Source organism: Mytilus californianus, unplaced genomic scaffold, assembly GCF_021869535.1.
Source record: "Mytilus californianus isolate M0D057914Y unplaced genomic scaffold, xbMytCali1.0.p SCAF_7, whole genome shotgun sequence".
Lineage (NCBI taxonomy): Eukaryota > Metazoa > Mollusca > Bivalvia > Mytilida > Mytilidae > Mytilus > Mytilus californianus.
Window position 1 is genome coordinate 82,330,852 of NW_026262723.1, and position 12,225 is coordinate 82,343,076.

The 12,225-nt window shown below is 33.4% G+C and overlaps 1 protein-coding gene across 1 annotated transcript in view; it reads left to right on the forward strand.

Annotated features, from left to right (window-relative positions):
* The window catches only part of LOC127710268 (transmembrane protein 94-like), a 77,018-nt gene that overhangs the window by 39,428 nt on the left and 25,365 nt on the right, over positions 1–12,225 (forward strand). The window contains exons 12-16 of the mRNA XM_052216044.1: positions 6,095–6,160; positions 8,518–8,639; positions 10,207–10,300; positions 11,060–11,168; positions 11,505–11,607. Of these exons, the coding sequence (XP_052072004.1) occupies positions 6,095–6,160; positions 8,518–8,639; positions 10,207–10,300; positions 11,060–11,168; positions 11,505–11,607 (494 nt within the window). The remainder of the gene's footprint in view (positions 1–6,094; positions 6,161–8,517; positions 8,640–10,206; positions 10,301–11,059; positions 11,169–11,504; positions 11,608–12,225) is intronic.

Sequence of the window (12,225 nt, forward strand, 5' to 3'; positions counted from 1 at the left end):
TTACGTTTCCGAGTTACAGGGTTTTATTCATAAAAAATGGGGATTTTCCAGTTTTTGGACAAAAACTCAAAAATGCTTTCTGCAGTTCTTATGAAACTTTCGTAAATTTTTTTATTCATGATGTAAGCTCCCTTTAGAATTTTATAAACTTTACATTTTACATTTCTGAGTTATGGGGTTTTATTCATTAAAAAAGGGGGAATTTCCAGTTTTCGGACAATAACTCAAAAATGCTGTCAGCAATTCTCATGAAACTTTGGTGAATTGTTTATATCTATTGATGTAAGCTCCCTTTTGATTTTCATAAATTTCTAATATGACATTGAGAATTAATTGAACTTTATTTGTTTATAATCTGACAACAGATTTACTAAGTATTGCGCAACAGCACAGTGTATTACACAACAGCAAGAAATCTTTAATTGAATATAAATTCAATTCATATAACCAATTTCAAGTTTTTTGACTACATTTATTCAGAAACCTATATGTCGAATATTTCATTACAATCCAAATTCAGACCTGTATCAAGCTTGAATATTGTGTCCATTTTTGCCCCAACTGTTCAGGGTTGGACCTCTGCAGGCGTATCCAGCTGCGCTCAGCGAAGCAGTTTATTTGTGTCTCTTATTATCCAGCTGGAGTAACACATTTGGATCACTTTTGTCATCTTGCATCATCCTCTTTCATGTCTCGATCAACTTTGATGTTCTGCAACTCCTTATAATCTAAACTTGCACATATTCCTCTACAGTAAATGAATTTGTGCACTCAATACTTCAACTTTTGATCTGAGTGATTTTTGTGGTTTTCCATACTTAAACATGTACCAGGAGTCAGTTTCACAAAAAAACTTTCGACTAAGATTGATCTTAAGTATACTGAGTTGTTCATGACTTACGACCAATCTTAGTCATAAGTTTTTTTGTGAAACCGACTCCTGCGACTCTTTTCACAAAAAATCTTACGATTAAAATTGATCGTAAGTTATACTGAAATGTTTTTTTGTGAAAAGAGCTTCTGGTTCTTAAGAATTTTTGCTTGTATCATTTTGTTAATCTGCAACAGCTAGACAGAATTCAGCTAAACTTGCGCTGATTCTTCAACATTACATGAAGTTGTGCTCCTGTTATTTTAAATTTAGATCTGAAGGATGTTGGATATTTCATATATTACAAAATAGATACATTAACAGTACATTGAGCTGACTGAAAACAATGGCTGCACTTTCTTTGATAATGATTGATAAGTTTGTAAAAATGTTTTCCAAAGTAGTAACAATTGTTTTGAAACATTCCTACTTTCACAATTGGAAGTTAAGTAGCAACAAACAAAAGAACTATGTCAATTGGACATGCTTTGATACTATATCTGCCCTTGAATTTTTACTTGATAACATTTTTGTTCGCTTTGGAGATTCCGTATATCGTCAAGTTATCGGAATTCCAATGGGGACTAATTGTGCACCACTTATTGCGGACCTGTTTTTGTATTGTTATAAGTTACAATTTATGACTAAAATCAGCAAAGACCCATCGAAACAACATCTGATACAAAAATTTAACAATACTTATAGATATTTGGATGATATATTGGCTCTCAATAATGACGACTTCAGTATGTATACTAAAGAAATTTATCCTGTTGAACTTACTTTAAATAAAGCTAATAGTAACAATGACCACTGTCCTTTCCTCGATCTTGATATCTATATCATTAACGGGAAGCTTAATACAAAAATTTATGATAAAAGAGATGATTTTTCAATTCCTATCGTTAATTATCCATTTTTAGATGGTGACGTTCCCTTGTCACCATCCTTTGGTGTTTATATATCTCAACTTGTACGATTGGCTCGTGTATGTAACAACGTATTAGATTTTAGTGAGAGAAATTTATGTATTACTGAAAAATTATTACACCAGGGTTTTCGATATCATAAACTAGTCAAAACATTTACTAAATTTTATCATCGGTATAAGGACATCATTCGTAAATATAACTCAACATGCAGACATCTTATACGTTATTTCACATCCAATCTTTTATGGTAATATTCTTTACAAAGCACAAAAATGTCAGTATTCACCTCAAAAGCTAACAAAACCTTTAAACAGACTTATTAAGAAGGGATATAGTTACGATACTGTTGTCAGGTCATTAAAGATTGCATATTTTGGCTTTAATATTGATTCACTTATAGGGTCTTTGCATCGGAATTAAACACATTTATTTTAAAACCAGCTGTTGGCATGACACGAGTTATGTTCTTCTCATATATTTTATGACGGTATAATACTAAACCCCTAACAGGAGGGATTGTGCCTGATATTCATATGATGAAGACATAATCTTTCAATCAGTTTAATTGAGGTCTGGAGCTGGCATGTCAGTAACTGCTAGTAGTCTGTTGTTATTTATGTATTATTGTCATTTTCTTTATTTTCTTTTGTTTCCTATTCTGACATCGGACTCGACTTCTCTTATACTGAGTTTTACTGTGCGTACTGTTGTGCGTTTGTTTTTTCTACATTGGCTAGAGGTATAGGGGGAGGGTTGAGATCTCAAAAAACATGTTTAACCCCGCCCGTTTTTGCGCCTGTCCCAAGTAAGGAGCCTCTGGCCTTTGTTAGTCTTGTATCATTTTTATACGACCCCAAATTTTGTGGTCGTATATTGGTATGACGTTGGCATCGTCGTCGTCGTCGTCTGGCGTCGTCCGGCGTCGTCCGAAGACACATTGGTTTTCGCAGTCTAACTTTAGTTTAAGTGCATGGATCTCTATGAAATTTTACCACAAGGTTCAATACCACAAAAGGAAGGTTGGGATTGATTTTGGGGGTTATGGTACCAACAGTAAAGGAATTAGGGGCCAAAAATAAGCATTTTTGTAACTTCCAGACATAACTTGTGTGTTAGTGTATGGATATCTCTGACATTGTACCACAAGGTTCCATATCACAAAAGGAATGCTGGGATTGATTTTGGGGGTAATTGCCTCAAAATTTTAGGAATTAGGGGCCAAAAAAGGGGCAAAAAACAAGCATTTTTCTAGTTTCATGACAATAACTTGTGTGTAAGTGTATGGATCTTTCTGAAATTGTACTACAAGGTTCCATATCACAAAGGGAAAGCTGGAATTGAGTTTGGGGGTAATTGCCGAAACGTTTAGGAATTGGGGCCAAAAAGGGGCCAAAAATAAGCATTTTTCTAGTTAACCAGACAATAACTTGTGTTCAAGTGTATGGATCTCTCTGAAATTGTACTGCAAGGTACCATACCACAAAGGGAAAGCTGGAATTGATGATGGGGGTAATTGCCTCAATATTTTAGGAATTAGGGGCCAAAAAGGGGTAAAAAACAAGCATTTTTCTAGTTTCAGGACAATAACTTGTGTGTAAGTGTATGGATCTCTCTGAAATTGTACTGCAAGGTACCATACCACAAAGGGAAGGCTGGGATTGATGATGGGGGTAATTGCCTCAATATTTTAGGAATTTGGGGCCAAAAAGGGGCCAAAAAACACATTTTTCTAGTTTCCAGACAATAACTTGTGTTCAAGTGTATGGATCTCTCTGAAATTGTACTGCAAGGTACCATACCACAAAGGGAAGGCTGGGATTGAGTTTGGGGGTGATGAATCATAAGGGAGTTCAAAAAATTTGGGGGGGGGGATTTTTTTCTTTCTTTTTTTCCTTGTTTTTTCTTTTAAAATTTTCCATTTTAAGTTGGTTATTTCTGATTTATATTTAAAAGCAAATAATAATGATATGGTAGGAGATACACACCAAACAGGATGTGTAAATTATTATATAATAAGTATTGTGCAATAGCAAGAAATTTTCAATTGCACAGTATTGCACAATAGCAAGAAATCTTCAATTGCACAGTATTGCGCTATAGCAAGAAATCTTCAATTGCACAGTATTGCGCAATTGCAAGAAATATCCAATAGCACAATATTGCGCAATAGCAAGAAATTGTCAATTGTACAGTATTGCGCAATAGCAAGAAATATTTAATTGCACAGTATTGTGCAAAAGAAGATACTTCGTATAAATTGCTTATTTCTTGACCAATTTCAATGGGGTTTTATTCTTGAATTCTTGGGGTTTTTTAATATGCTGAATCTAACCGTGTATTTAGTTTTTGGATTTTGGGCCCCGTTTTTAAATTGGTCCACATTGAGGTCAAAAGGGTCCAAAATTAAACTTTGTTTGATTTCATCAAATATTGAATTATTGGGGTTCTTTGATATGCCGAATCTAAATGTGTATTTAGATTCTTAATTTTTTGGTTCCGTTTTCAAATTGGTCTACATTAAGGTCCAAAGGGTCCAAAATTAAACTTAGTTTGATTTTAACAAAAATTGAATTCTTAGGGTTCTTTGATATGCTGAATCTAAACATGTATTTAGATTTTTGATTATGGGCCCAGTTTTCAAGTTGGTCCAAATCGGGGTCCAAAATTAAACTTTGTTTGATTTCAACAAAAATTAAATATATGGGGTTCTTTGATATGCTGAATCTAACTATGTATTTAGATTTTTGATTTTTGGGCCCCGTTATCAACTTTGTCCACATTGAGGTCAAAAGGGTCCAAAATTAAACTTTGTTTGATTTCATCAAAAATTGAATTCTTGGGGTTCTTTGATATGCTGAATCTAACCATGTATTTAGATTTTGGATATTGGACCATTATAGGTGAATGTCCAATTTAAAATTTTTAAGTTCTTAGACCACATTCATTCTGTGTTAGAAATTTATGCTGTGTCAAATATTTAATCACAATCCAAATGCAAAGCTGTATCAAGCTTGAATGTTGTGTCCATACTTGCCCCCACTGTTTAGGGTTCGACCTCTGCGGTCGTATCAAGCTGCGCCCTGCGAAGCATTTTATTAATTTTAGTTTCCTGTGTATAATTTGGAGTTAAGTATGACGTCCATTATCATTGAACTAGTATACATATTTGTTTAGGGGCCAGCTGAAGGACGCCTCCAGGTGCTGGAGTTTCTCGCTGCATTGAAGACCCATTGGTGGCCTTCGGCTGTTGTCTGCTCTATGGTCGGGTTGTTGTCTCTTTGACACATTCCCCATTTCCATTCTCAATTTTACCCTATGTAAATTCATTGGCAAGAATTGTGACTATGGTCTCAGTTAATTACTATTCAAAGCTATAAGACAATCTTATGTTTTTGTGAACCAGTAGGGATAATGTGTGTAAAGTTCTTTATTTGAGTCCTATACATAGTGAAATATATTTTTAAACTTATCTTTCAGGAATTTTTTCACCCTTAACTCCAATTTGAATGATGAATAAATCAAAAACAAAGTCGGTGATGCTATGCTTATTTCACATAATTATGTAAAAGAGAAAATTTGCCCCAACTGTTCAGGGTTCGACCTCTGCGGTCGTATCAAGCTGCGCCCTGCAGAGCATTTTATTAATTTTAGTTTCCTGTGTATAATCTGGAGTTAAGTATGACGTCCATTATCATTGAACTAGTATACATATTTGTTTAGGGGCCAGCTGAAGGACGCCTCTAGGTGCTGGAGTTTCTCGCTGCATTGAAGACCCATTGGTGGCCTTCGGCTGTTGTCTGCTCTATGGTCGGGTTGTTGTCTCTTTGACACATTCCCCATTTCCATTCTCAATTTTACCCTATGTAAATTCATTGGCAAGAATTGTGACTATGGTCTCAGTTAATTACTATTCAAAGCTATAAAACAATCTTATGTTTTTGTGAACCAGTAGGGATAATGTGTGTAAAGTTCTTTATTTGAGTCCTATACATAGTGAAATATATTTTTAAACTTTTCTTTCTGGAATTTTTTCACCCTTAACTCCAATTTGAATGATGAATAAATCAAAAACAAAGTCGGTGATGCTATGCTTATTTCACATAATTATGTAAAAGAGAAAATTTATATATTTTGTCAGCAACATACCAATTTAAAGGAAATCTATGGATTGGTTTTGGAGGAATGATCATTAAAAAGAGGACCCTAGTTTGTGTGTAATATTTATTTTAGGGATGGACTATGAATTTTTTTATTTTATTTGTAGATAACTTATCTTTTCTCCATTTTACAGGATGCATTTGGTTTACAGTTTGATGATTCAACATGGCTGAAACATATAACATCTCTCAAGCCACTTGTAAGTCTGCTTTAGAAACATATATTATCACTCAATCCACTTGTAAGTCTGCTTAAGAAACATATAACATCACTCAAGCTATTTGTAAGTCTGCTTAAGAAACATGTAACATCTCTCAAGCCACTTGTAAGTTTGCTTAAGAAACATATATTATCACTCAATCCACTTGTAAGTTTGCTTAAGAAACATATAACATCACTCAAGCCACTAGTAAGTTTGCTTTAGATAGACTGATTTTTTTTAAGTTGGATCTTAATATTAGATTATGCCATAAAACACCATCTGCTTTTGAGGAGTGATCACACCACAGCTTTAGCTCATGTGCTCATATGATGCATATTGTGCTCTTTCCATTCCTTTATAAAACTTTTCAAAAATGTTTTTCTATTATTATAAACCAAATGAAACTCTACCACAGAGTCATCTCCTCTTGGTCAAGGTATTTAAACTTTTGTCAGTTCAATTGTCCCATTGATTAAATACAATAGCTATTGCTCTCTGTGTTGTTTATTCAATGGGACCTTTAAATTTCTTCTAAGAGAAATCCATCACTCATCATTGTCTTCTATTTAAAATAGTTAACCTCTGTTAATTCTTTGAAACAGCAACTTTTACAGATAATAGTTGTACTCCTCACTTAGGGTTATATTAGAGATATTTACCCAACAGATAGTTTGTTTTTTTTTACCAAATGTTGGTTAAATGATCCTTTAGAATTGTTATAGATGACTAACTCCAGATAAAAATTTGAATACACAGCATTTGATGAAATTATATTTAATTTGTTTTAGAAATAGATATAATAGCTGTTTATTTCAAAAAGAACAATAAAAAAAAGACAATTAAATCACACAAATGTAGTCTACTTGTTCTTGTAGTATGATCTTTAACAATTCTAACAACAGCATGTTACATTTATTGCTTTTTCATATGTTATATATAGGTATTCCCTCAGACATTATTTAAAATGCCTTTCAGAAATAGGTGAAGAAATTGAATTGTAGATCATGTCTGTAATACGTCTCCTCTGGATAGATTTCCATAAACAAGTTCTTACCCAAGTTCACATAATTAAGAAACTGAGACAAACTTAATATGCATAATTGTTCGATTTACACATTTATTGATGTTTTAGAAATAGATCAAGAGACATATCTGCAGAGTATCAAATAGGTTTCTAGGAAATAATGGCAAATGATTTTTCAATGAGTGAACTTTAAATAATAGGTAATCTTTCAGTCTGGTATAGTGCATGGTCTTACTTGCAGTCTGGTAAAGTGCATCTGTCTAAGTTGGAAATATGTCTGGTTGCTCTTCCTTGAGTACTCCTTATATTTCACTTACTGCACAATATCATTATGTGCAATACAATAATATTTCCTGAAGTTTGAAATTACTCTGTAAAGACCTATCATTGTTCATTTTGAAAAAAATAATTACCTATTTATTAAAACAATTTCAGTTAGGTTGATAATTTTTTAAATATTTTACATACATTTTTGCGCCTGTCCCAAGTCAGGAGCATCTGGCCTTTGTTAGTCTTGTATGATTTTTATGGTCCCGCAACAAAGTTGTCGGGGCCATATAGTTTTACCCTTGTCCGTCATTCCGTCATTCCGCAACAAACCATTATACGGACTTTTTTTCTAAACGCCTTCAGATATTGGGCTGATTTTTGGTATGTGAGTTAACCATGATGAGTTACAGATCAAGTTTAAGTTTCGTTCTGCACTGCTGATTTTTGCCGTAATTACGGGTTTTGGAATTTGAAAATTGTTGAAATCACAGTTATACAGACTTTTTTTCTATACGCCTTCAGATTTTGCGCTGATTTTTGATACGTGAGTCTACCATGATGAGTTACAGATCAAGTTTATGTTTCGTTCCGATATGCTGATTTTCATGTCGTTTCAGCAAATCTTCAGTACATCCACTTCCTGTTTGCTGATAATTTGAAATTTAACTACTCATTGATCAAGGAAATTTTTCATCAAACTAGTATTGGTCTTGAGAGCTGGATACTATCCATGCATGTTTGTGTCCACATGTGTTATTGAAATTGCAGATTTAAAAACTTTATGAGACGGGGCCATTCGTGTCGTTCCGACACATCTAGTTAATTTTAATTTATATGTTTTGGAGTTTAGTATGACATCCATTTTCACTGAACTAGTACACATTTTTGTTTAGGGGCCAGCTGAAGTGTGCCTCCGGGTGTGGGATTTTCTCGCTGTGTTGAAGACCCATTGGTGGCCTTCGGGTGTTTTTTGCTCTTTGATCGGGTTGTTGTCTCTTTGACACATTCCCCATTTCCATTCTCAATTTTATTATTTAATTTTAATTTTAAAAAATTGCAGGGATTAAACATATTAGCAAACACTTGTAACAAAAGAACTAGAGACTGGTACACTCAGTTTACTGACCATGTGGCATGTGTGGCATTGGAAAGAGAAGAGACTGTGGCAGTTGTCAATAGAAGGTAAGTTGTAAAGACCATGTACAAAGTGTTTCATTAAAAGAGTAGAGAGTGTGGCAATAGTCAAAAGAATATTAGTTGTAAAAACCATGTGGTTTGTGTGGCATTGGAAAGAGAAGAGACTGTGGCAGTAATCAACAGAAGGTAAGATTTATAGACCATGTGGCATTGGAGAAAGAAGAGACTGGGGCAGTTGTCAATAGAAGACAAGTTGTAAAGACCATGTGGCATTGGAAAGAGAGGAAACTGTGGCAGTTTTCAATAGATTTATAGACCATGTGTCATGTGTGGCATTGGAAAGAGAAGAGACTGTGGCAGTTGTCAAAAGAAGGTAAGCTGTAAAGACCATGTGGCATGTGTGGCATAAGTAAGAGAAGGGACTATGGCAGCAGTCAATAGAAAGTAAGCTGTAAAGATCATGTGGTATGTGTGGCATTGCAACTTTGACTTCAATCAGCAAAATGTCAGAAAAACTGTTCAAGTAGCAAGTGAAAGCAGACAATGACAACAGACATCACAGAACATTTGTGAGGTAAGAATTTTGTGGCATTTGGTAAAAATAGACTATAGTTGTAGTAGAGAGATAGTTTTGACTACATATCCTGTGGCATATTTGGCATTGGAAAGACTATAACTTCACTTAGTAGAATATAAAAATCATATTGTGGCATCAGTAATATTGTCAAGAGAAGAGATTGATGCTGTCAATAACACAATAGTTTTTTTACATCCTTGTCCATTGGTCTCTGGTGGATAGTTGTCTCATTAGTAATCATACCACATCTCCTTATTTTTATATCAGTTGAGCTACAGGAAATAGTTTAAAGGCATCTCAATATAAAAAAAACTTTTTGAAGTTATGCTCCTATCATATTATATCAGAGTAGACATATTGATTTTGTCTAGATGTACTGAAAGAAAAAAGAAGCGATGATTGTGAAACAGACTTATCTTATATGATTTCAAGGGAACATTGTTTGGTGTAAATCAACAGTGCTGTTATATTTGAGCCATAGTAACACAATCATATCCTTTGTAATTTTTCCTCATTCTATGGTGAGAAAAATATTTATAAGTAGAGGTAGGTTTGGTTTTGATCGAAAGAAAGGAGAATTGGGGGTACAAATCAATGAGACAGCAACCCAAACAAAAAATTACCATTTTATAAAAGGGCACCATTCATCAGTAGACAGGTGTCTATACAATATGACAAGTGCTAAATTGTCCAGAGTTTATAAAAATTGTGAATAGAATTACCGGTACAAAAACCTTCAATGACCTGTCATTAACACCCCATTCTCCAAATAAAGAAAGATATGGCGATATGAATTTTAATTGCAGCTTGTATGATGGAACGATATACCTAACTAAATTATGAAATGATTTAAATACAGTATATGATGTAAGATGAGACATACATGATCCTTGTAGCCTTTACTTGTATCAATAAGAAACTTCTGTTGAGGCATAACAACAAAACATGTATTATATTGCTCTTAGCTGCACACCTTGTGTTGATTAATGTTAATTCCTTGATTCCAAATTGAAACTGATTATTTTCTCATTTTAGGTGCTTGTGTGAATTAGCAAGGCAGATAGGATTTACCAAAAAGGCATTAGACATTTTTGAACTGGATAGAACATTAGGAATGTACAGACAAGTTGTAAGTTCAATATAATACTGTTGTATAAAGCTTCCAAATTCTCATCATATTTTTATTTCCAAAATTAAGTAACTTTAGGATGTTTGCCCCTCTTATTTTAAAATTTTTGCCAGATATTTGGAATCCTCTGGTTTTATCCATTTATTGCCATTAAAAATTTTGCCCGCTTACCCCCATTTTTCTTACCATAATTTGATTACATTTAGTTTAAAATGCCATCTTTGAAAATCTTATAAAATCCTTGTTATTTTTTCATAGTTTTGAAAGAAAAAAGGTGCCAATGTTAAATGAATGAAAAATCTAGAGAGAATCATTTCCCGCCAAATTTTCAATGGTTTATATCTCGAAAACAAGCACACGGATCCTTCATTTTTTCTGCTTTTTAAGTTCCTTTATTTATATACTATCAATTTATAACAGTCTTTTTAAAAGCTTGTTATTTTGAAACAGAGTAGCGAACATCCTTAAATACTATTTAAAAGGGGAAACATTTTTTGCTTTGATGTCATTTCATCTTATTATTTAAACTGTGCAAGTTAATGACATTATCATAGTATGTTAGACACAATTTAAGTTGTTGATACCAGAATTCACAGATATCTGTAAAGTAAAGCTTCATAAAAAATAACGAATTTATACATATATATATAGTTGCTTTTCATTGTTACATAATATGCTCCACAATTCAGGTTTCTTTTATATATCTAGTTTATCTATGTTCAACACACCGGCATCAAATGTGTATCATGATTATTTCAGTCAGCTGAAGAATCTGCCAAAGAGAAGGTCAACAGGTCTAAATCTTTTGTTCAGCACAAAATACCTATGCCAAATATGGTATCTGTTGTATTGAAAGATAGCAATTCAGGTAACTTAGCAATATAATCAAAGTTACATTTGATTTTTGTTTCATATTTAACAAAAGCAGAATATATATAATAGTACTTGAAAACTGACACATTGGTATTGAAGGTCCATGAAAAGTTGATAAATTTTTAGATAAACGATCTGTAAAAAATTATGTAACAAATTTATGGTTCATATATTTGATGTTCAAACATGTTGAAGTCAGAGCCAGGTCTAAAGGTTGATATGCTATGAAATGATAGTCTCATCAGAAATTAATTTGAGTTACCTCCCTTAATGCACATTGTTTTATTTTATGTCTACTGTAGTGAATGAAGCTATATTATTTATAATTCAGGAATGAGCCAGGTTCTTTCCCAGGGTACAGCTGACATTTTACTGGATTGTTGCAGTGATTACTGGAATGGAGAGGATGTCAGTACATTCACAGAAAGTGATAGGTATTTATATTTCCTCTTACTTGAAAAACTTTTTTATCAAGGAATAAAAAAGTAAAGGAAGAGACTGACTTGACAATGAATGATAAAGGTCTTCATCAATAAGCATTATCCAGAACCTTGCAATGAGCTTTTTAAACAAAGTGTTGAGATAAATAAGATATTAAACAAAGATACTGATCTGAACATTAGCATTAACATTAACATTAACATTAACATTAACATTAACTTAACATTACATTAACATTTAGTTCCTGGATATGAAATTTTTTTTAATAAATGATTTGATTTTTGGTGTTTTAACACCACTTTTAAGCACCGCTTTTGGGCTATTTCGTGGCGGTCAGTTTTTATTGGTGGAGGAAGCCGGAGTGCCCAGAGAAAACCACTGACCTTAGATAGGAAAACTGACAATCCTAGTCAATTAGGATTGGAGTCGAGTGCACCTGCACGAGGGGGGTTCGAACTCGCAACGTCAGTGTTGACTGGCTAGTGATTACAGTAGTAACTACTTAGACCACTCGGCCACCGAGGCCCCTTTTAATAAATGAAACTGCAGGACTATATACTATTTGTAAAGTGAATTATGAAGTTCATCAGTATATATTCAAATGGTTTGAA